The sequence below is a fragment of the Capricornis sumatraensis genome, chromosome 2, assembly GCF_032405125.1.
Source record: "Capricornis sumatraensis isolate serow.1 chromosome 2, serow.2, whole genome shotgun sequence".
NCBI lineage: Eukaryota > Metazoa > Chordata > Mammalia > Artiodactyla > Bovidae > Capricornis > Capricornis sumatraensis.
In genome coordinates this window covers 206,471,124-206,496,349 of record NC_091070.1, presented here as the reverse complement: position 1 = coordinate 206,496,349, position 25,226 = coordinate 206,471,124, and the positions used below count along the sequence as shown (strand labels likewise).

The window sequence follows — 25,226 nt, the reverse complement described above, 5'->3', positions numbered from 1 at the left end:
AAAGATGAGACCATGCAAAAATTGGCTAGTGAATACAGGGTGGGGGCCAGGAAAGGCTTTGCAGAGAAAGCTACATTGAGCTATCCCATAAAGGGTTACATAGGCAGACAATGACATGGAAAGTATTCCTACTGGTGGGGTTATCACACAGCCATAGACAAAAGAGGCTGGCTGACCTGGAGGACAAAGAGAATTTCAGGATGACTGAGAACTGGCTATTTCCAGAGCTACCATGAAGGATTTTGGCTTCAGGCAAGGACACACTAACCTCATCCTCAAATCAGCTTTAATTCGTGAACAGAACAGATGGGGGTTATCAATAACATACATTATCTGACAGTGTAGGTGGGAGGGTTTTTAATTGTGCTGCTGAAGGAGTGCCAATCAATCTTTTAAAGTCAGTGTCTCAATTTTTGTGCTAATTTTCAGCGCTTTCCTGCAAAGTCCCAGTTTTCTTGGTTACAGCTCTGGGCTAGATCAAAAGAAGGACCCAGAAGAGCAGAGTGATGTTGAAACAGGGCACAAACTTTAAAAGAATGTCCCGAGGACATGACATAAATTGCTGCTGCTGCTGCTAAGTCGCTTCAGTCGTGTCCGACTCTGTGCGACCGCATGGACAGCAGCCCACCAGGCTCCCCGGTCCCTGGGATTCTCCAGGCAAGAACACTGGAGTGGGTTGCCATTTCCTTCTCCAATGCATGAAAGGGAAAAGTGAAAGTGAAGTCGCTCAGTCGTGTCCAACTCCCAGCGACCCCATGGACTGCAGCCTACCAGGCTTCTCCATCCATGGGATTTTCCAGGCAAGAGTACTGGAGTGGGGTGCCATTGCCTTCTCCGTGACATAAACTGATTAGACCCAAGTAGGTCCAAGATGGTGGACAAGTCAACTTCCGCTAGACCTGGTGCCTCAATATACACTCATTTTAACACATCAGAAAGCTAAATGAACACCCACAGGCATCATGAGAGTTCTGAGACTGACCATCAAAGATCAAAAAGTGGGTATTGGCCCAATTCCTGTAACTCCTCACCCCTTTCCCCAAATAATTGGAATAATTCTCCCACTCATGAGCCTATGAAATTACCCAGCCCATAAAAAATAACCATGTCATATTTCAGGGTCTCTTGCTTCCTGAGATGGCCCAATCACTGTGTGTGGGGCGTGCTTCTCTCTAAACAAATCCATTTCTTACCTATCATGTTGTCTTTCACTGAATTCTTTCTGCTCTGAGACACAAAGAACCTGATCCTCAGTAAGTCCAGACACCAGGTAAGTGATTCTAATGAAAAGACCACGGATTCAAGTTCCAATCAGAGGTGCACCATTTCAATGTCAGGTAATGAAGGGCCTTAAATTTCATACCATTACTCTTGGAAATGGCCCAGTATAGGTTTTTAAACAGGGGAGTAACATAGATTTGGTAGTCTGTGCAGGAGACAGAGGATACAATGAGCTAGATGCAAAAGAAACTGATGGGGGTCACCTTGTTCCTGGCTCTCAGTTCCAGAAAAGATAGGTGATTCAACTACAATCATAAGAAATTGATACCAAATACTCTTTCCTAGTGGGGGAGGGTCATTCTTTTCTTGAGATCAAATCACTTATGTAAAATACATCAATTAAGAGATCTTGGATGCTTGGCAAGCAGAGAATCAAGGCAAAATAGGGAAAAGGTTTGAGAGCTACTTTACCATTCAGGTTAGATGGGGTACACGAACTACCTTAAACCAATGGCCACCACTCTAATAGAATCCTTGCTCACCAAATTCAGTCTCTCTGCTTTGGCAAAACCCAGACAACAGCCTGTTTTGAGGCTTCCATGTCAGTCTCCACACAGGCCAACCCATCTATTTTTTTTTTTTTTTGGTAGATGAAGGCTTGTTTTTTATTGATTGAGTGATCTATGCAATTGCTGAGGCCACTATGTACAGAGAAGAAGGGGAGAACTTTATTCCTTGGTCTCTTCCTTCTTGGACAGTCTTGATGATCTCCTCCTTTTAGGTCTGGAGATGCTCTTCATGGTGCTTGCAGGCTTCCTTGGTCTTAGACCTGTGGGCCTCAGCCTGGTTCACCAGAAGTTTCTTGTGAGTCTTATCTAACTTCAGCTTGTGGATATGTTCCATGGGGATCTGCTTATTTATGAACATGCTATCCTTCACCTTCAGGTCCAGGCTGTGATATATGTGGTGGTCAGTCTTCTTGGATTCACGGTATCAGCTGAGCAGCTGGCACAGAATTATCATCCTCCTCATCCAGGTTAGCTTCTTGGGCATTTGAGCATTCTTCCCATTCTGGCTCAGAGGGCAAACCATCTGCCTACAATGTGGGAGACCCGGGTTCAATCCCTGGGTCAGGAAGATCCCCTGGAGAAGGAAATGACAACCTACTCCAGTACTCTTGCCTGGAAAATCCCATGGACTGAGAAGCCTGGTAGGCTATAGTCCATGGGATCGCAAAGAGTCAGACACGACTGAGCGACTTCATTTTCAGTACCCTTTTGCTTACCTATGCCTATATGCTTGCCCTTCCAGCAAGCCAAGGTGTTTTTCCGGCATCAACCCCGGGAATGGACAGTCAAAGGCTTCCCCATGATCAGCCCATCTTGGATCAGCTTCCAGATCTGCTGATGGGAGTCGGCATTGGCGATTTCATTAGTCTCACTGGGGTCCAACCAGACCTTCTTTTTGCCACAGCAGAGGACCCTGGAGGCAAGCCTCTCCTGAAGTCTAAGCATACTCATGGCTGCAGCTGCAGCGGCCAAAAAAAAAGTATTTTTTTTCACTGATGAATTGACATTTTTGGAGCCCCTTTCTTGTGCCAGGTCAGGGCTAAAGTTACAAAGGATGAATAGGGGCTGCCTCATAGAGCTCTCCAGCCCATCTATCAATACTATTTTTCTGCAAAGGGGAACAAGTTATTACTCACTTTCCATGATTCACTTCTCTAGAGCTACACCCCTATCACCCAAGTCCCAGGCGCAAACATTTCTCACCTGGATCTTCTATGAATTGGGCTCCTAACTGGACTCCCTACTTTCATCTTTGTCCCCTTTCAATTTATTCTTTACAGAGTAGCTGAAAACGTCATATTACTCGTTTTATTAAAACTTTTAATGGCTTATTATTTCCTTCTGCGTAAAGGTCAAATTCTTAAGTGAAAGACTATGCATGATGGCATGACACACATTCCCCGCTCCTTCTTACTTTTCCCATTCTTTCCCCAGTCTCTTCCTTCTCAAATATGCTAAACATTGTCAGACCTCAGGGCCTTTTTGCTCTTGTTGTTCACTGTGCATGGCACACTTTTTCCAGCCCCACAGTTTTTCTCTTACTTTCTTTGGGTCTGTCTGTACTCAAATGTCAGCTAATCTTGTAAACAGATAACATATGGGGCCCTCAGAGAAAAAGAACCAGGCATGGCTTTCTTGACATAAGAGAATCCATTTTTGGCCTAAGCCATTTTGTGATCTAAGCCTGGCCAAAATGGTTGCCCTTAAACAGGTCTTGGTAATTAATGAGCTTAAGTCATGTTCAGATGTCAGATCTGGACCATAAAGAAGGCGAAATGCCAATTAATGATGCTTTTGAGCTGTGGAAAGTCCCTTGACAGCAAGCAGATGAAACCAGTCAATCCTAAAGCAAACTAACCCTGACTATTCACTAGAAGGACTGATGCTGAAGCTGAAGCTCCAATACTTTGGTCATGTGATGCAAAGAGTCAACTCAGTGGAAAAGACCCTGATACTGGGAAAGACTGAGGGCAAGAGAAGGGGGTGACAGGATTAGATGGTTGGATGGCATCACTGACGCAATGGACATGAGTTTGAGCAAACTCTGGGTAACTGTGAAGGACAGGGAAGCCTGACATGCCGCAGTTCATGGGGTCCCAAAGAATGGGACAGGACTTAGCGACTGAACAGCCACAACAAGGGAACAAAAGAAGGCAGAAACAAAGGAAAAGCAGTCAAGAAGCAATAGTTGAGTGCTAAAACAGTCTTTTAACAATCTGATATATATCTTTGAGCTATTCTTCAGGAACTGAGGTCTGCACCTTAGTGGCTTCTCTTGTGGATCAGATGGTAAGGAATCTGCCTGCAATGAGGGAGAGCTGGGTTCAATCCCTGAGCTGGTAAGATCCCCTGGAGAAGGTAATGGCTACCCACTCCTGCATTCTTGCCTGGAGAAGTTCATGGATAGAGGAGCCTGGTGGGCTTCAGTCTATGGGGTGGCAAAGAGTTGGACACAACTGAGCAACTAACACACAAGGTCTCCACCCAGGTGGAGGATGGTAACTGTCAATATATGCAAAGATCCCAAACTGGTTGGAACCCAAGGAATGATAATGTTGACCTGTTTTGACCCTCAATCAACTAAAGCTTGGGTTCTGGCAAGCTTTGCCCCAATTCTATGCTAAATTCTCTTTAGCTTGAGCCCCTTCATGAATATGCATGTTCCCATAGTTCAAAACTTCCCCAATTTTGCTGTTTGGGGAGATACTGCTGCAGGAAAAATCATGGTGTCCTCCTTACTTGCTGCAAGAAATAAATCATTCCTTCTCCCACTCTTTGGCTTGAAGTGAAGTGAAGTCACTCAGTCGTGTCTGACTCTTTATGACCCCATGGACTGTAGCCTACCAGGCTCCTCCCTCCATGGGATTCTCCAGGCAAGAGTACTGGAGTGGGTTGCCATTTCCTTCTCCAGGGGATCTTCCCGACCCAGGGATTGAACCCGGGTCTCCTGCATACCAGGCAGATGCTTTAACCTCTGAGCCACCAGAGAAGCTTTGTGTCTTTTTTGTTGTTTTTGCTTTTAGCTGCACCACATGGCTTGCAAGATCTTAGTTCTCTGACTAAGGATTGAACCTGGGTCCTCAGCAGTGAAAGCAAAGAGTCCTAACCACTGTGATAGGAATGTATGTGTGATAATTCACTTCAGTTGCGTCTGCCTCTTTTCGAACTTATACAATGAAGCCCTCTAGGCTCCTCTGTCCATCAGATTTCCCAGGCAAGAATACTGGAGTGTAAAAACAAACAAACAAAAGAATACTGGAGTGGGTTGCCAGGCCCTCCGCTAGGGGATCTTTCTCACCCAGGGATCGAACCTGCGTCTCTTATGTCTCCTGCACTGGCAGATGGATTCTTTACCACTATTGCCACCTGGGAATAGGAATGGAATAGAATAGTTATACAGGTAGCTGTGAAAGTTGCAGTTTCTCAGTCATGTCCAACTCTTTGTGACCCCCATGGATTGCAGCACACCAGGCTTCCTTGTCCTTCACTCTCTCCTAGAGTTTGCCCAAATTCATGTCCAGTGAGCTGGTGATGCTATCTAACCATCTCATCCTCTGTAACCCCCTTCTCCCTTTGCCTTCAATATTTCCTGGCATTGTTACCCAAAGGAGGTGTATGGGGGAGGCGGGCGGTGGCGGTCTGGTTGCTCAGCGCTCAAAAGCCAATAAGCAGACCAGGTTGGTGGAAAGTTAAGTTTGCTTTATTTCAGATGCCGGCAACTGGTGGGGGTGGGGGTGGGGAGGGTGGCAGACATCTATGCAAAGGCCAATTCCCCCAAGTTCAGTTCAGTTCAGTTCAGTCGCTCAGTCGTGTCCGACTCTTTGCGACCCCATGAATCGCAGCACACCAGGCCTCCCTGTCCATCACTATCTCCCGGAGTTCACTCAGACTCACATCCATCGAGTCAGTGATGCCATCCAGCCATCTCATCCTCTGTCATCCCCTTCTCCTCCTGCCCCTAATCCCTCCCAGCATCAGGGTCTTTTCCAATGAATCAACTCTTCACATGAGGTGGCCAAAGTACGGGAGTTTCAGCTTTAGCATCATTCCTTCCAAAGAAATCCTTCAGAATGGACTGGTTGGATCTCCTTGCAGTCCAAGGGACTCTTAAGAGTCTTCTCCAACACCACAGTTCGGAAGCATCAATGCCCCCCAACTCCCTGCCAATAAGGAGGCAGTGAGAGTTTTTATAAATAGAGTGGTTTGGGGGGCAGTGGGTTACATGCAGAAACAGCACAGTCATCTCTAACAGTCATGTTCAATTGGTCATCAGTGGTCTGACCAGCATCATCTTGGTTGTTTTAGGTATAGTTAAATCTTCAGTTCTAGGGTGCACTTGTTTCCATTTCTTTGAGGTCAGTTCTCAGAACTGTGGCAGCTCCAGTCCTGGGTACAGTCTGGTCAGCATGTAGTTAGCTTCTCCACCTGGTGTTTTGGTACCTGTAAGACAGCTCACGGGATATGGCTCAGAACATTATCTATAGCTCTTGAGAAAGAACTGAAGGCCCTTGACTATGCTTAAAGTCTATGCTTAGTGACTACATTATTATTAGTCTCCTTTGTTTTGTGTTGTTTCCACATTTCTCACTTCTCTGATTACACTTATTCTTTGGCTTAAGTTTTCCACAGGCAAAAGGCAGGCAGAGGACATGGTGTGGGGTCAAGGACCATATGGTCCTGCTCCGTTTCAACATCAGGGTCTTTTCCAATGAGTTGGCTGTTTGCATCTGTCGCTCAGTCGTGTCCGACTCTTTGCGACCCCATGAATCACAGCACTCCAGGCCTCCCTGTCCGTCACCAACTCCCGGAGTTCACTCATACTCACGTCCATCGAGTCAGTGATGCCATCCAGCCAGCTCATCCTCTGACGTCCCCTTCAAAGTATTGAAGCCACCTCCAATGAATATCCAGGGTTGATTTCCCTTAGGACTTTGGGAGACCACTGTATGTCAGTGATCGCTCAAGAAAGCTATCAGAACAAGGTCATGAAACTAAGTAGTCTTGCTTAACTGTAAAGCCAGTAAGAGCACAAGATATGCCTCCAGGTCATTAGGTGAAAGAAAAATGTCACTACCCTTCTACTGATTTGAGTAAGCGCTATGACAACCCTAGTTTGACCTCATAGGGTCAGACTCTGTCTTCTCAATATGAAGGAGGAGCTAATGGTGTAAACCTGATGTCAAATCAAACAAGGGGGTCTTTCCTACTCCAAAACTTTCATTTGATTATAAAATTGTAGCCCACTTAATCCTTGGGGCAGAGCTTCCTCGCCTGCCCCTTCATCTCTTGCAAGCTTCCTATATTAATAAATCTACTTCTTGCCTATCAGTTTGTCTCTCAAGGAATTCTTTCTGTGATGAGACATCAAGAACTTGAGCTTCACTAAGTCCTAAAATCAGGTGTGTGATCTTAGTTGGAAGACCATGGGTTTTGCCAGGGTTCAAGTCTCAATCTGACATGAACAGTTTCAACTGGACTGCCAGGGGATTCCCATTGGTTGTGTTCTTTGGCTCGATACCCACCATAAAGAGTGGTGACCCAGTCTTTTGCATAACAACCCGAGAGGTTATCCTTGACCATCTAATATGAAATAGTGCCCATCCCAACACACTGCATTCCTCTTTCCCTACTTTTTCTTCATATAACTTTTCACATCCTCAGCTTTTGCTGCTGTATATGTGCTTCTTAGCCATCAACTTGTCATCCACTTCAGTGCACTAAGAAAGTTAAGTTTCAAGAGAGAAAGGGGCTTTGTTTGGTTCACTGTAATATCCTCAGCACCTAGAACACTGTCTAGTACTTAGTAGACATAAATTTGTTAAATAAATGATTGCATTCCAGTTTGACTTTTAGAAACCTCATACCAGCTTTCTGATCCTCTGTCTACTCAGACTAATGGTGATAGATCAACTAAGGTGTGATTCTCCTAAGTATGGTGAGCTAGTAGTTAATCTTTATTGGGCACTAACTCAGGGCCAGATACATGACTAAGAGCTTTACATGATTTTCTTCATTTAATCCTCACAAAATGAGGGGGTAAATACCATAATTCTCATCTTACTGATAAGGAAATGATGCACACAGGTTTACGTTACTAATATGTGGTGTCGCTGTGAAGTCCTAGCATGCAAGCAGTGACTCTACATCTGTGCCCTTAGCCACACAGTCTTGGTGGCCGGGGCTTCTGGGAGGCTCTGAACTAAATGCAGCAGGCTGGATGGACCCAGAGAGAGGAGACAAGATTGAAGAGGACACAGCAATGAAAGTCCAAGAGGGTATTTTGAGAAAAATGTTTATCTCCTTTCATTTTTAAGTTGATATCTAATTTGTCTTCTAAAAGAAGGCTGACAACTGAACAATTGATGCTTTCAAACTGTGGTGCTGGAGAATACTCTTGAAAGTCCCTTGGACTGAAAGGAGATAAATTCAGTCAATCGTAAAAGAAATCAACCCTGAATATTCATTGGAAGGACTGATGCTGAAGCTGAAGTTCTAACACTTTGGCTACCTAACCTTGAAGAGCAGACTCATTAGAAAAGACCCTGATGCTGGGAAAGATTGAAGGCAAAAGAAGAGGGCGGCAGAGGATGAGATGGTTAGATAGCATCACTGACTCAATGGTCATGAATTTGAGCAAACTATGGGAGATAGTAAAGTAATGCTCAAAATTCTCCAAGCCAGGCTTCAGCAATACGTGAACCGTGAACTCCTTGATGTTCAAGCTGGTTTTAGAAAAGGCAGAGGAACCAGAGATCAAATTGCCAACATCTGCTGGATCATCGAAAAAGCAAGAGAGTTCCAAAAAAACATCTATTTCTGCTTTATTGACTATGCCAAAGCCTTTGACTGTGTGGATCACAATAAACTGTGGACAATTCTGAAAGAGATGGGAATACCAGACCACCTGACCTGCCTCTTGAGAAATCTGTATGCAGGTCAGGAAGTAACAGTTAGAACTGGACATGGAACAACAGACTGATTCCAAATAGGAAAAGGAGTATGTCAAGGCTGTATATTGTCACCCTGCTTATTTAACTTACACGCAGGGTACATCATGAGAAATGCTGGACTGGAAGAAACACAAGCTGGAATCAAGATTGCTGGGAGAAATATCAATCACCTCAGAGATGCAGATGACACCACCCTTATGGCAGAAAGTTGAAGAGGAACTAAAGAGCCTCTTGATGAAAGTGAAAGAGGAGAGTGAAAAAGTTGGCTTAAAGCTCAACATTCAGAAAATGAAGATCATGGCTTCCGGTCCCATCACTTCATGGGAAATAGATGGGGAAACAGTGGAAACAGTGTCAGACTTTATTTTTGGGGGCTCCAAAATCACTGCAGATGGTGATTGCAGCCATGAAATTAAAAGATGCTTCCTCCTTGGAAGAAAAGTTATGACCAACCTAGATAGCATATTCAAAAGCAGAGACATTACTTTGCTGACTAAGGTCCGTCTAGTCAAGGCTATGGTTTTTCCTGTGGTCATGTATGGATGTGAGAGTTGGACTGTGAAGAAGGCTGAGTGCTGAAGAATGGATGCTTTTGAACTGTGGTGTTGGGGAAAGACTCTTGATAGTTCCTTGGACTGCAAGGAGATCCAACCAGTCCATTCTGAAGGAGATCAGCCCTGGGATTTCTTTGGAAGGAATGATGCTAAAGCTGAAGCTCCAGTACTTTGGCCACCTCATGCGAAGAGTTGACTCATTGGAAAAGACTCTGATGCTGGGAGGGATTGGGGGCAGGAGGAGAAGGGGACAACCGAGGATGAGATGACTGGATGGTATCATGGACTCGATGGACGTGAGTCTGAGTGAACTCTGGGAGTTGGTGATGGACAGGGAGGCCTGGCGTGCTGCGATTCATGGGGTCGCAAAGAGTTGGACACGACTGAGCGACTGAACTGAACTGAACTGATGGGAGATAGTGAAGGACAGGGAAGGACAGCACACCAGGGGGTGCTGTTGACGGGGATGCAAAGAGTCAGATATGACCTAGTGACTGAACAACGTCTAACAGTTTTCATCATAAATTGAAATAGCTGCAAAGTATGTAAATCCTGGAAAAATGTCAGTCAGCTCAGTTGCTCAGTTGTGTCCAACTCTGCAATTCCATGGACTGCAGCACTACAGGCTTCGCTGTCCATCACCAACTCCCGGAGCTTGCTCAAACTCATGTCCATCGAGTTGGTGACGCCATCCAATCATCTCATCCTCTGTTGTCCCCTTCTCCTCCTGCCTTCAATCTTTCCCAGCATCAGGGTCTTTTCCAGTGAGTCATTTCTTCACATCAGGGGACCAAAGTATTGGAGTTTCAGCTTCAGCATCAGTCCTTCCAATGAATATTCAGGGCTGATTTGCTTTAGGATGGACTGGTTGGATCTCCTTGTAGTCCAAGGGACTCTCAAGAGTCTTCTCCAACACCACAGTTCAAAAGCATCAATTCTTTGGCGCTCAGTCTTTTTCAGGGTCCAACTCTCACATCCATACATGACTACTGGAAAAATCATAGCTTTGACTAGACAGACCTTTGTTCGCAAAGTAATGTCTCTGCTTTTTAATATGCTGTCTAGGTTGGTCATAATTTTTCTTCCAAGGAACAAGTGTCTTTTAATTTAATGGCTGCAGTCACCACCTGCAGTGATTTTGGAGCCCCCCAAAATAAAGTCTGTCACTGTTTCCATTGTTTCCCCATCTATTTGCCATGAAGTGATGGCATCACCGACTTGATGGACATGAGTTTGGGTAAATTCTGGGAGTTGGTGATGGACAGGGAGGCCTGGCATGCTGCAGTCCACGGGGTCACAAAGAGTCAGATACAACTGAACAACTGAACTGAACTGATGGGACCAGATGTCATGATCTTAGTTTTCTGAATATTGAGTTTTAAGCCAACTTTTTCCACCCTCCTCTCTCACTTTCATCAAGAAGCTCTTTAGTTCTTCTACACTTTCTGCCATTAGGGTGGTGTCATCTGCATATCTGAGGTGATTGATATTTCTCCTGGCAATCTTGATTCCAGCTTGTGCTTCATCCAGCCCAGCATTTCTCATGATGTAGTCTGCATAAAAGTTAAATAAGCAGGGTGACAGTATACAGCCTTGACGTACTCCTTCCCCGATTTAGAACTAGTCTGTTGTTCCCTGTCCGGTTCTAAGTGTTGCTTCTTGACCTACATACATATTTCTCAGGAGGCAGCTCAGGTGGTCTGATATTTCCGTCGCTTTAAGAATTTTCCAGGTTGCTGTGATCCACACAGTCAAAGGTTTTGGCATAGTCAATGAAGCAGAAGTAGATGTTTTTTTGGAACTCTCTTGCTTTTTCAATGTAATTGTAAATTGTAAATAATGACAATTTAAGATAAAATTTAAATCATTAGTCATAATATATCCAACAGGATCTACATAGCTGAATAACCATTATCCATTTAAAATTACATAAATGAGGTCGTCAGCATTCCATAATTCTACACTGTTTTTTTACAACTTATATTTATGTTCTACTTCCCCATAGAATGGTATCCAAATGTAATACATTTTATGTTTGAAAAACATTTTACTTATCACATCTTTACAATAAAAATATGTATATAGGTAAAATTTTAAAATATTTTGTGTAATTGTTTGTATTAAAAAGAATTCTTCTGAACTAATTATTATAGTCATCTTTAACATGTAACTGCTCAAAATGACATGATTACAAATTTGATAATACATAAACATAAAAGGTAAAATTCTACTGGAAATGCAACTCTTGGTGAGATAGATGGGGTTTCTCTACCAATTAATTCATGTATCTGAATGACTACTTCCTACTGTTAGATAAAAGGTTTCCCTTTCAATTTTATTTCTTCTTTGTTTTAGTTGATACAGTGCTGAGGAATATTACTCACAAAAATATATGATAACACTGGTAGTTTTGTTAGAAGATTATTGATCAGTTCTTTGGTTTTATGGACAAAAAAAATGCTGCCTGCTATTTCAGTAAACAAAGAATGTTACCTGTAAGAATTCCCTGCTGCCCCAGTGGTTAGGAATTTGTGCTTTCACTACAGTGGCACTGGGTTCAAATCCTGGTCAGGGAACTAAGATCCTGCAAGCTGCATGTGGTCAAAAAACAAGAAAACATCAACAGCAAAAACAGAGAATGTTGCCTGTCATCACATGATCAGCTACTGCAGCTGCCCCAACACTGAGAGGAATTTAGGATGGAGAAAATGAGCATACTGGCCCTAGATAGTAAGACATATAGCAAAAGGAATAATTACAATGAGCCCAGAGTCTTACATCTTCCCATTCATAGAGAATTGATGCTTTTGAACTGTGGTGTTGGAGAAGACTCTTGAGAGTCCCTTGGACTACAAAGAGATCCAACCAGTCCATCCTGAAGGAAATCAGTCCTGAATATTCATTGGAAGGACTGATGCTGAAGCTGAAACTCCAATACTTCGGGCACCTGATGCAAAGAACTGACTCATTGGGAAAAAACCCTGATGCTGGGAAAGATCGAAAGCAGGAGGAGAAGGGGATGACAGAGGATGAGATGATTGGATGGTATCACCAACTCGATGGACATGAGTTTGAGGAAGCTCCGGGAGTTGGAGATGGACAGGGAAGCCTGGCGTGCTGCAGGCCATGGGGTCGCAGAGTTGGACATGACTGAGTGATTGAACTGAACTGATTCACATAGAGAAGCACTGAAACCATTAACTTGAGATGCCTGCTTTTTGTGCTTAGCAGTAATCTTTTCGTGTTTGACTACATGTTTTGTTTTGTTTTTTTCTCCAGCAAAAACTCACTTATCCTGGCTTATCCCTTACTTCTTTGAAACAGTCCCTCAGTTTTGAGAGGCCTTCCCAGGTTATAGTCTTCAGCAATGTCCTCAAAAAACACATAATTCTCAGCTTTTAGGTTTTGCATTTTTTCTTTGGACAGTTTCCTTCTGACTTTATGTCAAAAATCCAATAGTGTTCCTTCATCAGCACAGTTCAATTAGCTCCACCACTAATTTTGTTGAAAGCAAAGAACTTATAACCATGTGACTTGCAAAAAAAATTGTTATGCTGTCATTAGATTCCTTAACTTTCTCAAGGGACCTTTAATTATACTGATCACTCTCACTGAGAGGCATTTAGGAAGAGATGAGAAATTTGAGAAACTGTTAATTGCAACACATCTTTAGCATTAAAATACCACTTTAAATATATCTTAGCTGCAGCTGCAGCTCAATTTATTGTAAATAAGAATCATGCAAATTAGCAAGGCCAGTCTCTTTGTCAAACTAGCTAAATCAGACTTCATTTAGAAAAATTTTCAAGTCAAATCAATGTGCTAACAGGTGTTACTGTGACCACAAGTCATTTGTAAATTTCAAGACACACATGGCACTGAGTTTTGATAGAAATCTGTTCTTAGATAAGGAGTAAAGCTCTTTCACTTTAGGTATTTTTTTTAACTTTTCATTTCATATTGGAGTATAACTGATAGAATGTTATTGACACTTTTGGAGGTGCACAGCAAAGCGACTCAGCTATATATATGTATATATTCTCCTCCTCCCCTGTAACCAATCATCAGTTTGTTCTCTAAGTCTGTGAGTCTGTTTTGCAAATAAGTTCATTTGTATCATTTCTTTTCAGGTTTTGCATATAAGCAATATCATATGGAAAATAGATGGGGAAACAGTGGAAAGAGTGTCAGACTTTATTTTTTGGAGCTCCAAAATCACTGCAGATGGTGACTTCATGAAATTAAAAGACACTTACTCCTTGGAAGAAAAGTTATGACCAACCTAGATAGCATATTCAAAAGCAGAGACATTACTTTGCCGACTAAGGTCCGTCTAGTCAAGGCAATGGTTTTTCCTGTGGTCATGTATAGACATGAGAGTTGGGCTGTGAAGAAGGCTGAGCGCTGAAGAATTGATGCTTTGAACTGTGGTGTTGGGGAAAGACTCTTGGGAGTCCCTTGGACTGCAAGGAGATCCAACCAGTCCATTCTGAAGGAGATCAGCCCTGGGATTTCTTTGGAAGGAATGATGCTAAAGCTGAAGCTCCAGTACTTTGGCCACCTCATGCGAAGAGTTGACTCATTGGAAAAGACTCTGATGCTGGGAGGGATTGGGGGTAGGAGGAGAAGGGGACGACAGGGGATGAGATGGCTGGATGGCATCACTGACTCGATGGACATGAGTCTGAGTGAACTCTGGGAGTTGGTGATGGACAGGGAGGCCTGGCGTGCTGCGATTCATGGGGTCACAAAGAGTCAGGACACGACTGAGCGACTGAACTGAATATCATATTAGGATACTCTTCTTTCTGTGACTTCAACTCAGTATGACAATCTCTTGGTCATGCATGTTGCTGCAAATGGCATTATTTCATTCTTTTTAATGGGTGCATAATATTCCATTACACACAGACACAAACACACACACACACAAACACACACACACACACACACACACGCCCCCACCATGTCTTCTTTATCCATTCCTCTGTTGGTTGATATTTAGGTTGCTTCCAGGCACTGCTGCTGCTGCTGCTAAGTCGCTTCAGTCATGTCCGACTCTGTGCGACCCCATAGACGGCAGCCCAACAGGCTCCCCCGTCCCTGGGATTCTCCAGGCAAGAACACTGGGGTGGGTTGCCATTTCCTTCTCCAATGAATGAAAGTGAAAAGTGAAAGTGAAGCCGCTCAGTCGTGTCTGACTCTTCGCGACACCATGGACTGCAGCCTACCAGGCTCCTCCGTCCGTGGGATTTTCCAGGCAAGAGTAATGGAGTGGGGTGCCATCGCCTTCTCCGTTTCAGGCACTGGCTATTGTAAACAGTGCTCCAGTTAACACTGGATATGTGTATCCTTTCAGATCGTGTTTTTCTCTGGATTATATGCCCAGGAATGGGACTGCAAGATATGGTAGCTGTTTTAAAAGGAATCTCCATACTGTTCTCCATAGTGGCTGCATTAATTTAAATTCCCAATTTAAATTTAAACAGTGTAGGAGAGTTCCTTCACTTCAGGTATGTCTAACCTAGCTCTTTGCTTTAATCCAGGGCACACTCTCTTTGGCAAAATGCCACCTCTGACTTCACTTGGGATGGGAGCGCTGAGATTTTTAAATGAAAATTCCCGCATGCTGCAACTACTGAGCCAGCCTGCTGCAACTAGCAAAACCCCCAGTTAGGTCTCAAGACTTTCACTGCTGTTGCCTGGGTTCAATTCCTCTAAGAGGTTGTTGTTTATTTATTTATTTTTTATTTTTACTTTATTTTACTTTACAATACTGTATTGGGTTTTGTTGTTTAGTCGCTAAGTGTTGTCCAACTCTTTTGAGACCCAATGGACTGTAGCGCGCCCCTCCAACCCCCGCCCCAGACTCCTCTGTCCATGGAATTTCCCAGGTGAGCATACTGGAGTGGGCTGCTATTTCCTCCTCCAAGGGATCCTCCAGACCCAGCGATTGAGCCTGCAACTCCGGTGTCTCCTACATCGGCAGGTGGATTCTTTACCACTAAGCCACCCGGTAGCCCATACCGTGCCTTACCACTTCCCATTTGGCTGTTCCTCAGTTGTATTCTTACAACAAACCTGTAATGTAAGTGAGGTGTTTTCCTTAATTCTGTGGGACGTTCTAGAAATTTTTTGAACCTAACCGGTACAAAGTGGCAAAAGAAAACAAATTCCTTACTACGGCCCACTCTCTAACATGCCTAAATTCAAAACAGCTCAATAAAGTAAAAATATTACACTTACAATGTCTACTCCCACTCTTAACTATTCCTTTAGTCTTAAAGTTTCCCCGGGATGAACACCATGGTCTGCGAAGCACCAGTTTAGAGGAATGATTTCTAGAGCCTGGGAAGCCAGCTCGTCTTCCGTTTTTCCTCAGGGCTGGAGCAGCGGTCCACTCTGTTCGTTCCCACTTAGCCCCAAATACAGTGGACCGGTCCTGGCCGCGGAAAGTACAGCAGAGACTGTAGCCCAACCAGGACAAGACCCGGAACAAGAAGTAATTTCCCCTCTGGAGGCTAAAAAGCGGAGATCCCACCACACTGCCTCGGATAGAAGGGAAACGGGAACCCTTAGGAGGCACCTGGCGTGGAATGGAGGGGGGAAATGTCGCGGCAGCGCAGCAACAGGGACGCTGAGGCTGGCGGAGGCCGGAAATCGGTATCTGGAGCTTCCTCGGGCCGGAAGTGAGAAAGGCGGGGCTTGTCCTTCTCCAGCAGACACTAGGCGGCCCTAGGGGGCGTCAGCATCGGGAAGAGTGTCTGTGTAACACTGCGGGCTGAGCGGAGGGAATGGGATGGGCGGGGTGTCGGTTTAGGGGCGTTCGGGAGGGACGCGTATTGCTGTGACACTGCGGGGACTCTCTGAGGGGACGGGTGTCGGTGTGGCACCAGTGCACGCTGAAGGAGCCGGCGGAACCGGGTGGCCGTGGGGATGTGGGCATTGCTGGACGCGATGTGGGAGATGCCGGCCGAGAAGCGTATCTTCGGGGCCGTGCTGCTCTTCTCCTGGACAGTGTATCTCTGGGAGACCTTCCTAGCACAGCGGCAGGTGAGCCTAGACAGGGCCCACCTGACCCCGACACCCGGCCTGCCCTAGGCCAGCCTCGATCTCCACTCCAAGTCCCTGGATGATTGCTGCGGCCAGAGCAGCAACCTTGACGTGATGGGTCCCTGTGAGCCTCCTAGCTTGGCCCGATGGCGGGGTAGGCCTTGAGAGAATCTGGTGCTTCAGAATGTTTTCCGCAACGTGGTCACGGGCCCCAGGCCGATTAGGGCCCGGTGAAAGGGAAATCAGGGCTTCCGCCTTGTCAGGCCTGAGCTCTTGTACCTACCCAACAGCTTCCTGAAGATTCTCGGACCTAAACTTACCTCCTTTATGTTTGGCAGCAACCCATAAGCCTTCAGAAGGAAGGTGCTAAAAGTTTAGAATCACAGCTTCCCCATGACATTTGTGTCTCGCTTAACCATAGGACTAGGAAGCCGTTTTTTGAAAATAAAGATTTCTCAGTCCTTCCAAGGACCTGAACTGTTCCCTTAAAAAAAGAAACAACTATGTTGGTTTTTGCCCAAAGAACAGTATTTTCTTAAAAGCATATTTATTGTTTTTGTTCAAACAGTAAAGTAGAAAGTGAAAGTTACCTAGTAACAGTTCCCTGGAGATAATCAGAATTAACAGTTTGATGGATTACAGATCAGAACACTTTTCTTTTTTCTGGCAGCACGGTACTGCTTGAGGGATCTTAGTTTCCCTACTCACCCTGGCAGTGGAAGGGCAGAAGTCCTAACCACTTAACCATCAGGGAATTCCTGAAATGTGAACTTTAAAATGAGATAGATTTTTAAGTGTAATTGACCATTTTAATTGACCTGTCTTTCACTGCTGGTTTTCTTCTATGTTGGCAATGAATTGTCAACTGTGATGGTTAGGAAAACCTTTCCTTTTTTAACTGCTGGAACCTTTTTCTTGAGCATTACATTCTTTTTCCTCTGCAAATTTTTCCTCTCAGATTGCATTCTGTATGAATCTTTAAATCGAAAATTTTAATTTTTCTATGTCTGTTAATGTCTGGATTCTATCGAAATTTCTTTTTTTTAGTCCACGATATTCAAAGAGGTGTTAAGCTGTATTGCACTAGATTCTCTGACTAAGCTCTTAGGATAGCTTCATTAGTACAAAATCTTTAGGCCTAGAGAAATACCTTTGCAGAAAGTAAGCACACAGAATGTAGTGTCTAAATTGAAGATAGGGTATTGAACATCTACCTATCTTTAATAATAAGCCTAGTTATAGTAACTACTTTTTGGCAGTCTTCTTTATTCAATTATGCTTTAATGTAACGCCAACTATCAAGGGTTTGTTAAAATATCCAACAATAAATAGAAAAACCATTTGTTATAAAACCATTGTAGAAAATGCTGTCCATTATATTATTTGGAATCTGTTCCCTCTGTTATGTACCATGGGCTGAAATGGCTTTTTAGAGTTTGGTATGATAAGAGTTTCTTTCTCGAAGACCTGATCTGTTTCTGTCATTTCTCAAATTTCCCTTAATTTGGCTTCTAGAAGCAAATTTAATGACTGGTCCCTGTAGCTGTTAATACCCGTGGTTAGCATATTTACTTTCTTCTATCTAGGGATTTGGTTTCTGTGTTATAGGATATATATTATTCCTGGAATGATTGGGAGCCTTTGTAAAGTTACAATTTTGGTTTACCTGTGCAAACTTAAGTGTGATGACAGCTTTGATTTTAATTTCACCTAGTCAACTAGTTTCAGGTTTTCTCCTTTTACTTTCTTCCACCAGTTTTTAGTGGTCAGTATATTTGATCAAATGCAGTATTTGTGCATGTATAGAGCAAATTCATCAGGCTTAAGTGGCAAGTTAATGTTATAAGCCAGTCAGTATTTGTAAACGACTATTGTAATAAGTAACAAGTTGGCTTGACTGTTTCCTTAAGGTGTTTTCTTCAAAATATTTCAGAGACGGGTATATAAAACTACAACTCATGTACCGCTGGAGTTAGGACAGATCATGGATTCAGAAACATTTGAGAAATCTCGACTGTATCAGCTGGATAAAAGTACTTTCAGCTTCTGGTCAGGACTCTATTCAGAGGTTGAAGGCACTGTGAGTACCTTACTTCTTGGAGAGACAATCTCTCAAATTATTTAATACCTTGTAATGTTTACTTTCATTTTTGTGTTTTGTGACACAAGAGGGTAGGTACCACACCTACAAATCCCAGAATACTTTCTTAACTTTTATTGTTGATAGTAATGAGTGGGAGCAAAGGAGGCAGAAACATAACTGTCAGCTGAAAATTGTGGAATATGGTAACTGTTACCCTGAGGCCACATACCAAAAAGACGCTTACATTGTAAGTTACTTTTGTAGCAATTTCTGCTTGTTTTCTTGCCTCACTCATGACTCTAACCCATCTTCCACATTGCAGCCCAAGGAATCCTGAAGCACCATTCTGATCGTGTTATTCTACGTAAAACCTTCTGCTGGCCCACTGTTGCTTTCAGAGTCAAGTCTAAATTTCCTGGCATGATTTAAGAGGTCCTTTTGACTGGGGCATTGCTTACTTGAGCCTCATCTTTTTATTCCTTCCCCCAGATTCTTCCCACTTCTTTATTGTCCATCTCACACCCAGATTGGTTTCTTATGACGAGTCTTTTCACATGCTGCTATCTCTGTCTGGGCCGCCCTTCCTGTCCCCCTTCATCTCCACTCTTGCACTGGGGCCTGATTAATCCCTACTCTTCCACTAGGATCCACCTGAGACATCATCTCTTCTGAGAAACTCTTTGAAATTTCCCCATCCCTCAAGTCTGCGTCAGGCAGCATCCCATCATTATTCCCATCAGAGTACTTACTTAGCACATTGTATTGAATTTGCCTGTTTGGATGACAGACTGGTAGTTCCTTAAAGACAGGGTACTTTAAAGTCTTGTTCATCATTTTATACCTAGTATCTGGCATATAATAAGCATATAATTCATATTTACTGAATGAAGTAATGAGTGACAGATAGTTTTTACTTAGTAAAACAGGGCCAGTCTTTCCCCATGCTAAAAGAAGAGAGGCTGTAAAGTACCAGGCCGTTTCTCTGTCTTCTTCTTGTGATCTTTCCTGGCCCCTGACCCTTGTGATTTTTCCTGGGTACTTTTTTAGCCAATTTTCCTAATTGCCCCTCCACAGATATCTGTATGTCTGTTTCTGTACTGTCTGTGTATATAAAACTGTGCTTTATACATAAAATGAGTAAGATTTTTTTCATACCGGCACCCATAAAACTAATTCTTGGTTTTCCACCCCTGAGAACCGTGGACCCTGGAGAAGGAAATGGCAGCCCACTGCAGTATTCTTGCCTGGAAAATCCCATGGACAGAGGAGCCTGACAGGCTATGTCCATGGGATCACAAAGAGTTGGACATGACTGAGCAAGTAAACAGCAGGAACAATGGAAAGTGCATGCTGTTGTGGTTAAGAGCTGACTGAACTGCAGTGGCTTGAGTTTGAATCTCAGCTCAGTCATACTAACTTTGTGACCTCAAGCAAGTCATTCAACATTTCTGTGCCTAAAATTTCCATTAAAATCGTATGGTAATAATAGTTCCTCATTCATGTGTTGTTGAGAGGATTGAAAATTAGTTAATATATGTAGGATGCTGAGAACAAGGCCAGATCCACTGTAAATGTTCAACACTGTGAGGGTTGTCTATTGTGTTTTTTATCATCATAGTCATGGTTATCACTAACCCCCCAGAACTCTTTTATTTATTCAGATTTTTATTATTTTTATTTATTCAGTTTTTTATTATTTTTATTTATTTATGTTTTAAAGACAGATCTGCTACTCTTTATCCATTTATAAAACTTAAAAACTCAGCACCATTCTGTTATTCTGAAATGTGACTCATTCTATGTATCTGTTAGGGACCAAACGACGGGCTCTAAGACCTGAGTCATGTTTACCAAAAAAAGACAGGATATGCGCTTATCTTGCCTGGCCAATCATGTAACGCCAGCTACTCCTGTAACTGAGACAAAGAACTGCCTGCATATAAGCCGCCATACTCCTTTGTTTGGGGCTCTTGTCGGATTCCCTTGTGTGGGATGAGACTTGGGCCCTAGCACGCTAGAGATAAACTCCCTTCTTGCCCTTGCATTACAGTGGTGAACTTGCTCTCTCTTCGGTCGGTTCGGAGATACGGGCTCGGAGCATAACAGTATCCATCATATATCTAACTGAGCCCAAACACCATACTCTACTTATTTCATTAGGCACAAAATTAAGTTATATATGTTAAATTTTGTTGAAGTTTTTAAGAACTACTATTGATAAATCGTACAGTATAGAGTGATATATACATGAATAGAATCCATAAGTTTATATTAATGAAAAATGGGTATATATTCTTTTTTGAAAAAAGACTAGACTGTTTTATGAGAGGAGTTTTAGGTTGACAGCAAAACTGAGTGAAAAGTACAGACATCCCCATATACCCTGAGCCCCCACATAGGTGCAGAACTCTCCCACTGTCAACATCCTGAGTCACAATGACATGTTCGTTTCAATGGATTAACCTACACTGACACGTCGCTATCACTCAGAATCCATAATTACATTACCATCGCCCTTGGTGTTTTCCATTCTGTAGGTTTGGACAAAAGTATAGTGACAAATATTCAGCATTACTGTACCATACAGAATAGTTTCACTGGCCTGTGCTCTGCCTGTTCGTCCCTGCCTGCCCTCTCATCCTTGGCAACAGCTGATTTCTTCTTATTCCCACAGTTTTGCCTTTTCCAGAATGTCATGAAATTGGAATCTTATAGCTTATAACCTTTTCAGATTGGCTTCTTTCACTTAGTAATAGGCACTCAAGTCTCTTGTGTCTTTTCATGGCTTGATTTTATGCTCTTTTTGAGAGAATATTCTGTCATAATTTCTCCAGAACTCTTTTAGATCCCTCAATATCACTAAGAGAAAGATTCCTAAATTGAAAATAAGGTTTTAGGTACTTTCACTGGTTTTAGGTACTTTCAAAGGTTTTAGGTACTTTCGTCTTTGCTGCAAACATTTTCTTCACATAACCAATTGACTGTAAGGCATTTTTGCCATAAAAGATAAAATAATGAAAAATAAAAGAGGGACATTAAAAAAGACATAATGAAGCATGTAAAATTGATACCAAAATTGAGAAGACATTATTGCAAAATGTAGAACATTTCAATGCATTTCAAATGTGTGTGAATTCGTGTCAATACTGTGTAATAACTAATATTTTGTAAATTGCACATAAGCATTTTTGTCTTCCAAGTCTTTTGTTCATAGTATTGTATACATTTTTTTCTTGTTAATTTGTCTAATTGTTTAGTGTTGCACTTTTTCACTAAAACTTATTCGTTTGTTAAGAGAAGTATTGGTTTACAAATACTAGGATGCATATTTGTAACTGAGCCCTGTACTGCTCTGTTAAAGACTCTATACTGTATTTTTTTCTGGTGTATTATAATATGTCCACTGATAGATGTTCCAAAATTCTATGGCAAATATGGGTTCAACTGTGCACCTTTGAGACCCTCAATGCCTCTTTCTCCTGTGAAGTAGTGTGTTTCAAAGTGAGAAGCCAATTCAGTAAAGCCATCAATAACATCACTAACTGCAGGTTATGGTAACTAATTTTGCAGTTGAAACCAAACTGTCAACCCCCAAACTGTCAACCAGTTGTTTTATCTTTCACAAGAAATTTCTTTACAGCCAGTTGGTTATGCAGTGAAAATGTTTGCAGCAACATATTTAAGGCAAAGAAGCTTATGGCAAAAATACAGACACGTGAAAGTAATTGAGATTGGCTACCATAATTGTTTCATCAGTTAAAGAAACCAGCTGTTTGTAGCTTTATTAAATGATTATAGAATTGTCTCAGTTCAGTTCAGTTGCTCAGTCGTGTCCGACCCTTTGCAACCCCATGAATCACAGCACGCCAGGCCTCCCTGTCCATCACCAGCTACTGGAATTCACTCAAACTCATGTCCATCGAGTCGGTGATCCCATCCAGCCATCTCATCCTCTGTCGTCCCCTTCTCCTGCCCTCAACCTTTCCCAGCATCAGGGTCTTTTCCAATGAGTCAGCTCTTCACATCAGGTGGACAAAGTATTGGAGTTTCAGCTTCAACATCAGTCCTTCCAATGAATACCCAGAACAGATCTCCTTTAGGATGGACTGGTTGGATCTCCTTGCAGTCCAAGGGACTCTCAAGAGTCTTCTCCAACACCACAGTTCAAAAGCATCAATTCTTCGGCACTCAGCTTTCTTCACAGTTCAACTCTCACATCCATACATGACCATTGGAAAAACCATAGCCTTGACTAGTAAGTCACAAAAATTGTGTTGACAAATATGTATTATTAAGACTAGTGTGGTTAGAACTGAGTTGTTAGGAACTTCTCTCATTTCCTGAAGATTATGGAAAGTGGCAAAGATTCTGGAAGAGGCATTTTAGAAAAATTAATAAATGGTCTGAATAAAATTATATTGCCTTTTGGGGTACACAGTGATTGTTAGTAATTAGTCTTTCAGAATTGACCTTTTATTATATTTTTACTAGTCCAAGCCAAGTTTATTTACTGAGATATTGAGGATTGATATTAAAACTCAGTGCCTTCCAGCCAAGCCAGGAAAGGTATACATGTGTGATATATGTGGATTGTATCTGGTTTTGGCTAATTTATCTGAAGCATTTCTTCTATTAGAGACATGGTCCAAGTAGGAAATCAGCCTTCAGATGCAAGTAGAGGGGTAGAATTAGACACTGTCCTCTTCCCTCACTGATGTTTGATGCTTTGAAATTCATTCACTTACCCCTACAAGGCCACTGTACAATGACAGGGAAAATATTTTCAGTCTCCTCGGCTGTCACGTAAACCATTCTAGGAAAGATGGGTGGTAGCTTGTTTATTATGCTTAGTGGCCATAGGAATGGCTCAGTTTGTTCTAGGAGATGACAGAGGTAGGGAGAATCCATATATAGAATGAGAGACCTTTGTAATGTGCTATGGCTCAAACTAGAAGCTGTACTGATGGGCTAAAGCTGGGGATAGTAACAGTCATCTTCATCATAATTGTATGAGTTGTGATTTTCACTTCATATATTGCTTTTATATTTATTGTTTTGTTTGATGTTTGCAACAGTGCATTGAGGTTCTAGAAGGGCTTCCCAGGTGGCGCTAGTAAAGAACTGGCCTGTCACTGCAGCAGATGTAAGAGACATGGGTTCAATCCCTTGGTCAGGAAGATCCTCTGGAGGAGGGCATGGAGCAAGACTACTCCAGTATTCTTGCCTGGAGAATCCCATGGACAGAGGAGCCTGGGGGTACAGTCCATAGGGTCACACAGAGTTGGACATGACTGAAGCGACTTAGCCACACACACACTGAGGTAGAAAGTATATAGGGGTTATTCTCTTTTTATGGATGAGAAAGCAAAGGCTCAGAGAAATTAAACAGCTTGACCATATAATGGCCAGGTGACCCTCACTGCCAAATGAGAGAACGGAGTTTCAGACTCTCTTCTTCTGAATCTAAAGAAGAAACCATTCTTGAAACTCTTGGACTGGCAACATGGATATAGTAAATTTATCCTTGGGGAATTAGTAAACTATATTTGCTATATTTGCCATTAGATAAGAAGCGTTTGTGTTACTTTGAAATCCTGTTCTGTTTGAAAGCAAGTTCATTAGTTCCCATTGTGTTGATTAAAATTAATTGGTTTGTAAGCTTTGGTCACAAAGAAAAAGTACAAAAATTAAATTAGACTTTTTTGCTGTGCTACTTTCTACCCAAGGGAACATAAGAGGCCCATGTGACCAATTACAGATGCCACTGTTCACACAAATGTGACAGAGCACCCAGATATAAAATGTCCCCCTCTCTGAGACGAACTTTCCTGATATCTCATAGGTGTCACTAAAGGGCCCTCTCAAGAAATGGAGTGGCTGGGGAGTAGAGTAGGGCAGAGCGGAAAATTTTCAAACTAGCTTCTCTAATTTCTGATCACTTCTGAGTGAGCAGTTCATCCTCTTTGAGTCTCATTTTTTCTCCTCTTTTAAGATGAGAAGCAGATAGATTAATATCGTATTTCATATGATTTGTGGCAAGGACTGAGTAAGATAAGATAAATGAAGCAATTAGTACAGTACTCAACACAAAGCAATGACTTAGTCACTGGGTTTCTCTGCGCAAGTTACTTTCACATTTCTGTGTGTCAGTCGCCTTATCTGTAAGACAGAGATTACTGTGCTCCCTAGCCTGGCTGCTTTTCAAGACTTTAGTGAAATAATATATGTGGAAGCAGGTGACTTGTCTTTCTTGGCATCTTTAGTTCTTTTTAAAGGACATCCTGTCTATACAGAGAAACTTTACTGTTGGCTGTGTTTTGTTTTTCGTTCCCCAAAGCATGCTAAACAACATTGGCAATAGCTGTTTCCAAATGCATTCAGAGTTCATATTAAAGCTACCCTTGATACTTACTTAAAAGCTGGGCTTTTAATCATAGGTGTTCCAGTCTTTTCCCCAAAGCGTTATAAATCCTTAATTCTGCATTATTTATTAGTATTGAGAAGAGGATGAAGGAAATGCCATTCCAAGTCAATTAGTTCAACAAGTGGAGCACATACCACACAGAGTGGTGCCAGAGCATGTCCTCTGGGAAAATAGTTTATATCCAGGATTGAGTGAGTTAAAATGGAAATGATGGCTATAGAGTTAAGGGGGCCTTACTTTTAAAAAGCAGTTTATTAAAATAGTGATTTTCAGACTTTGGTTGTATATCACATATAACTGGAGACTGACTCTTGGGCCCCTCTCCCAGTTTCTGATTCTGGTTCTAAGGTGGAGCCGGAGACGTATTTCTAA

The 25,226-nt window shown here is 42.5% G+C and overlaps 1 protein-coding gene and 1 pseudogene across 1 annotated transcript in view; one reads left to right on the top strand and one right to left on the bottom strand.

Moving 5' to 3' along the window:
- Positions 1-1,949: 1,949 nt before the first annotated feature.
- Positions 1,950-2,741, bottom strand: LOC138095797 (large ribosomal subunit protein eL19-like; annotated as a pseudogene).
- Positions 2,742-15,903: 13,162 nt separating this feature from the next.
- ZMPSTE24 (zinc metallopeptidase STE24) overlaps positions 15,904-25,226 on the top strand; it is a 41,817-nt gene continuing 32,494 nt past the window's right edge. The window contains exons 1-3 of the mRNA XM_068961876.1: positions 15,904-15,983; positions 16,203-16,347; positions 18,281-18,427. Coding sequence (XP_068817977.1) covers positions 15,904-15,983; positions 16,203-16,347; positions 18,281-18,427 — 372 coding nt within the window. The remainder of the gene's footprint in view (positions 15,984-16,202; positions 16,348-18,280; positions 18,428-25,226) is intronic.